At 30.1% G+C, this 6,272-nt stretch overlaps 1 protein-coding gene across 1 annotated transcript; it reads left to right on the forward strand.

Moving 5' to 3' along the window:
* The first annotated feature begins 879 nt into the window (after positions 1–879).
* On the forward strand, positions 880–5,958 carry LOC114262347 (bifunctional pinoresinol-lariciresinol reductase 2). Its single transcript, XM_028202718.2, has 4 exons — positions 880–1,328; positions 2,807–3,047; positions 4,896–5,099; positions 5,579–5,958. Exons 1-4 carry the CDS (start codon positions 999–1,001, stop codon positions 5,740–5,742), a joined length of 939 nt encoding a protein of 312 aa, XP_028058519.1. The 5' UTR covers positions 880–998; the 3' UTR covers positions 5,743–5,958.
* Positions 5,959–6,272: the final 314 nt, after the last annotated feature.

Below are 6,272 nucleotides of genomic sequence, written 5' to 3' on the forward strand. Positions count from 1 at the left end.
ATTTCCTTAATGACATGACAAATAAAATTTGAAAAGTTGACCCACATTCAAATATTCCCTCAAAACTCTCTTTACATGTATTTTGTCTTCCTTACCTCATTACGGAAATTGTGGGGAAAAAAATTGTGTGAATGTAACATTGTTGTTAAAAAAATTAAGTTGACTCGATAATTGTAACATAATTTTTTTGTCACATTTGTTTTTAAAAAAAAAATTAAGAGTAAATTATCAATAAGTCATATTTTGTAGACTTATTACCCATTAATGGTCTATTTTAAAAAACAAAGTTACCGTTCAATTTTTTAAACACCAAATATGATGAAAAGAAAATGCTACATTATCATATCAACCTTTTTTTTTTTTTTTCTTATGAATGATATACACAAAGAGTCTTAAAAAGTGAATAATTCGAATTATCAAAACAGGACTTGTGATGACCCTTACAAATTCTGACAACGTCTTGTCAATCCAGATTTAGACTAGAGAGAATCCCAACTCCATTCAAAATTATAGGGTCCACTATTTTGTATTAATAAAATTTTATATTTTATTCAGACTTTCAAAGTACATAAACAAAATGGCAAGCAATGTTAGTGACCTATCAAAAATTCTACGCCATATTCACATTTATCCATTTGAATATTGTATAAAAATTTAAAAAATACTAAAGACCTCAAATGAATTACTAAATACTTTACACAATAATTACCAAATATCTACACAATACTCATAGAAATGTAAAACCCACATAAATTACACAAGTATTGTGTGGAATATTTAGACCTAACTTAAAAAGATAGGATTGTACTTAAAAAGTCACTATAAATTATTACATTATTCTCTTTTACTTTTACACGTCCTTTTATAAAAAAAAATAGAAACTCCAAAACGGACCTTCTAACTCATTTGGAGTTGTCACATATTTTCATATAAAGGGGTGGGAGGGGTGACATCTTTCTCCCACTATCAATAGAGAGAGAGGAGAGAGATTGGCAGCGATGGAGAAAAGCAAAGTGTTGATAGTAGGGGGAACGGGGTATTTGGGAAGGAGGTTGGTGAAGGCAAGTTTAGCAGAGGGACACAAAACATATGTCCTCCATCGACCTGAGATTGGCGTGGACATTGACAAAGCTCAATTGTTGTTGTCTTTTAAGGATCAAGGTGCTAACCTCGTACATGGTTCATTCAATGATCATCACAGCCTCCTCAATGCTGTCAAAATGGTGGATGTTGTCATTTGTGCCATTTCTGGTGTCCACATTCGCAGCCACCAGATACTGCTTCAACTCAAACTTGTCGATGCAATCAAGGAGGCTGGAAATGTTAAGGTAATTATTGTATGAAATCGATCACAAGATAAAACTAAGGTTTTAAATATTGACTGTAGTGAATATTTTAACAAAAATAAATTTTATTTAATATATCAGTTATGGAGTTTTATTTCAGAATCAATACAAATCTTAATTTAGCATTTCTGGAGATTTATTACATAATAATTTTATTCATTATATGTATTAATATATATAAGTACCTGTTTTATTCTTAGTGAGGATTAATACCATACCATTAATTATGTTTTTCCTATATATATTTTTACTTCTCTATCCAATTTTGTTAGAGAACTCTACATTTTATATTGATATTTTTGGTGATCATGAACACTAGATGAGAGATGTTGGCCTTGTTTGATTTGTGCTTCTCAAAAAATTTTGGGAAAAATTCTCTACAAATAAGTTTTCAAAAGTAATCAAACTAAACAAATTTTCCCAAATTTTTTTTCCAAAACTTGTTTGGTTTACAAGTTTTCCAAACAAATCTCTCTCTCATACACATCAAATCAATCACTTTTTCCAAAACCTTCTCTCAAAATAATTTTTCAAAACATCTTTTGAAAAAAAAACCAAACCAAACAAATTTTCGTACTTTTATCTCAAAACATGTTTTTCAAATACAAACCAAACAATGTCTCGCAACTATGTTTTTCTACTATTGATTTTGTCTATATATATTGTTTATTGTCATTGTCATTATATTATTCATGATAATTATTCTATTTATTTTATTACTAGACTAACAGATATGTATTGTATTGGCTTTTACATATTGAAGTTTTCGATTTTCAATACTCTTATTACTCATCAATATATTACATGACACTATAAAAAAATTAAGGTTTTGGAGACCAAAATTTAGGGACAAAATTATCTTTTAGGGAGCAAATATTTTTGTTGCGAAAAATGTCGTTATTATATTTTTAGCAACGAAAATTAGATATTAGTGATGAATTATTGTCTATTTGGGAAATTGGAAATTGGAAATTGGATAATAGAAATTAGTTCCTAAATGTTTTTTGCAACAAAAATTTCACTTTTAGATATCAAAACATTTTGTCTCTAAAACTTTTATATGTTGTAGTGTGATGTTGTCTGATATAGGGCCAAACTATCCAACAACTAATTTGTACCTTGTTGTGTACATAAGAATAAAATAAAATGAAAAACGTTATATTTATAGTACTAATAATGAGATATTTGGTTATGTATTAACTTAGAAACTTATTAGAGTTTTTAGTTGAGGATAAGAATCTCATTATATATATATATTTTTATCATAGTAAAATACGTCAGCAAAATATACAATTTAACGGCTCAAGTTTAAAATTGATAGAAAATGACAAATATTAGGAAAACATGACAACCACTAGTGCAAAATATTGTTAAATCACTTCACTACTTGTGCTTTGTTGTTTCTTTTACTATGCATTTGGAGAATTCATAAATTTTAATTTGGGGTATGTATAATGTAGAGATTTTTGCCATCTGAGTTCGGAACTGATCCAGCAACAATGAAGAATGCAATGGAACCAGGAAGGGTTACATTTGATGACAAAATGGTAGTAAGAAAAGCGATCCAAGATGCCGGAATACCTTACACCTATGTCTCTGCAAACTGCTTTGCTGCCTACTTTCTCGGCGGCCTTTGCCAGCCAGGAAAAATTTTCCCTTCAAGGGATCATGTGGTCTTGTTGGGAGATGGCAACCCAAAAGGTACTTCATCTTCACAATTTTTTTTTTTTTTTTTTTTTTTTTTTGTGTTTTTGATAATGTTTTTTAAATGTCGCATAGATGTTGATTTTGAAATAATGAACAATGTTATACTACAGGATACCTAATATTACTTTTTATTCGAAAATATGAGATCATCATCAATTCAAGTGTAAAAATGACTTGTGTGATATTTAAAATGCATTTTACATTGGAATTTTGACCTGTTGGAATTAGACCATGGGCCAACTCGCTAGACCGTCTAAATTTTTCTGCCCTAAACTAACCTGACCCATAAAAAAAAGCACGGCAAGCCTAACCCACATACTGATTGGAACATTAATTTTGCAGACTAGCCTAATAACCCTTATATCCCAATAAGGGAAATTTGGCCATAAATCCCTCTTAACTTGCTTTTCTTGTTAAAAAAATAGAAAAAATTTAGTACTTTCAAAACTCCCTCATAATTATAAAATTCTGTATAACGGACAAAATTTGTTATTTGAATATTTTATTTGACCATTATACCCTCTTTTTCTTCCATTTCTTTTACAGCACTCTCTCTCTCTCTCTCTCTCTCTCTCTCTCTCTCTCTCTTTTCACCGCTCGATAGTTGTTCATTGTCTCCACCATCTTCATCGTCTATCAACATCGCTCATCCTCATCATCGGCCGGCAACCACCATTTTTACCGTTAAACTACCACCATCTCAAATTTGATACTTACGAACTCATATTTGAGATCAATAACTTCAAATCAAAGATATAAAAATAAAAAATAAAATTAAAAAAAAACACTTAGAATTGACAGAAAAATGAGAAATCGAGATATTGAATGGAAAATTAAGAGTTTTTTTTATTATTTGTTCATAAATCTAAAAGTAAAATTTGACTCTGGTTTGTTCATTTAATGTGTACTATGTTTTTGTAACAGTAAAAATTTACTTTGGTTAACAATACTGATCTGCTTAATAACAATAAAATTTTACTTTGATTCAGAGTAAAATTTTATTCTCTCTTTTTTTTTTCTTTTTTTTTAATTACAATATAAAATTTTACTCTGAATTAGAGTAAAGCTTATTATAATTCAAAGTAAAATTTTACTCTAAAACAAGCTGCGAAGATGGTTTTACAGAAAAGTTTTGTGTCATGAATTAGAGTAAAATTTTACTGTTGAAAGAGTGATAGAGAGACAAAGTTCGAAAACAGAGGATCAAGATAAGAAGAAGAAAAAGAATAAGAAGAAGAAGAGAGAGAGAGAGAGCAAGAACCATCAAAACCAGAGAGAGAGTGATGGATTTCAGATTTGAGGTTTGCGAACCGTCACAAATCGCCATTTTTTGGTTACAGCAGTTGTGAATGATCTCAGATCTGAAGTTATGGATGCAACAAATGATGGTGGTGATGAAGACAGTAGAGAAAAATTTCCATGGTGAGCGGCGGTAGTGCCGATGGAGAGCAGCGATGGCACCAGTGAAGAGAATAGTAATAAGTACGAGACAGAGAGAAGAGAGATTGAGATAAGAGAGAGTGATTACAAGTTGATATATACACACACACACATATATATATATATATATATATGAGGGTATTATAGTAAAATAAATAAGTTTTAAAATACTAGGAGGTTTCTTGTCCTTTTGACAGACAAGTTAGACACTGAGGGGTCTATCACCAAATCCCCCTATCAATAATCAATGTCTTTGTATGGCAAATTTGAAATTGTAAATGCTTATATCATGGTGTGATAGGATTCAAAGTGCTCGTACATATGAATTAATCTTTCAGGTTTTCTCTTCTCTTATAATAAAAGCTTGCAAGTAACGCCTAATATTTTTGTCACCCTTGGCAGCAATATATGTTGATGAAGATGATATTGCAAAGTACACTATAAGAACGATAGACGATCCACGGACTCTAAATAAGACACTGTACTTGAGACCACCTGAAAACATCCTGTCTCAAAGAGAAGTTGTTCAAATATGGGAGAAGCTAATTGGGAAAGAGCTTCAAAAGTCATCTCTGTCCAAGGATGATTTTTTAGCTCTCATGAAAGGTTAGTTTGATTATCACTTTTGTCTGCTAAATTTCTCACCCAAAAAAAAATATATGTATATATATTATTGATCTAGATCAACAAAGTACAACAAACATACACCAAATTTTAAAAAGAAAAAAAAAATCTAAGATCTCAATTAATCTGACACACGTACTCAGACAATCATGTGTATATCCCAGATCAAAAAGAAGGCAACAATATTTTAAAGAAGAAATATAGCTATAGTCATACACTTTATTTACAATATTTTTTATTGACCAAATATCATCATAGGCTCACTCTTATTACAAGTAGGTGGTAGGAAATGTTGTAAAAAATGTGTGGCTATAATCTTTAGTCATCCAAAAGCGTTGAGTTCTTATATGAAAATACAAATTATAGGAAAACTCAATCACTTTTTTGAAATGCCAAACAAACCTTCATTTCAAATATATGGCTCATTACTAATTCATTTATCTCTCTTTTTGTTTTTTAAGGACAAGATTATGCAGAGCAAGTTGGGTTAACACATTACTACCATATTTGCTATGAAGGATGTCTCACAAGCTTTGAAATTGGAGCTGAGGGAGAGGAGGCCTCTAAGCTTTATCCCCAAATCAAATATACAAAAGTGGATGAATACCTCAAACGATATCTCTAAAATGAAGAGAATTTTAATCTAATGTGCAATTTAATTAAGTTTTAATAACTACAAACTCGTATTTGGCTTGTATGGAATTGCTCTTACTAAATATTGAAGTTTTCTTTTGATTTAGTTGGTGTCATTTTGATACAAATACATTCAATTCATTTTGGAAAAGTGCTCCTTTGTATTAGTGGGTAAGAAATATTCCAATTAATTTTAAGTTAGCATCAATGGTTTTTGTTTATAAGGTTTTTATAGAAGTATGATTTAAATATTCCCCAAACTATGTTTAGTTTGAGGATGGGATAAGGTATGAAACGAAGAAAGACAATTTCTTCATTTTGTAATGAAATTCTTTATCTCATGATCAATTATCCCACCTCTCCAACAGTAAAATTATCTTGCGTAAAAATAGAAAAAAAATTAAATAAATTATCCCAAGTTACAAAATGTGAACTAAATGCGAAATAATTTCATCCTAAAACAAAATAATCATATTCCGCTCCATTATCCACAAACAAAATATGGCCTAAGACCATCTTCAA

Source organism: Camellia sinensis, chromosome 11, assembly GCF_055761805.1.
Source record: "Camellia sinensis isolate YWXY chromosome 11, ASM5576180v1, whole genome shotgun sequence".
Lineage (NCBI taxonomy): Eukaryota > Viridiplantae > Streptophyta > Magnoliopsida > Ericales > Theaceae > Camellia > Camellia sinensis.

Coding starts and splice junctions, on each gene's coding strand:
- LOC114262347 (XM_028202718.2), top strand. CDS start 999: ATGGAGAAAAGCAAAGTGTTGATAGTAGGGGGAACGGGGTATTTGGGA. Junction 3,048..4,895: donor GGGAGATGGCAACCCAAAAG/GTACTTCATCTT, acceptor CACCCTTGGCAG/CAATATATGTTGATGAAGAT. Junction 5,100..5,578: donor TTTTTTAGCTCTCATGAAAG/GTTAGTTTGATT, acceptor TTGTTTTTTAAG/GACAAGATTATGCAGAGCAA.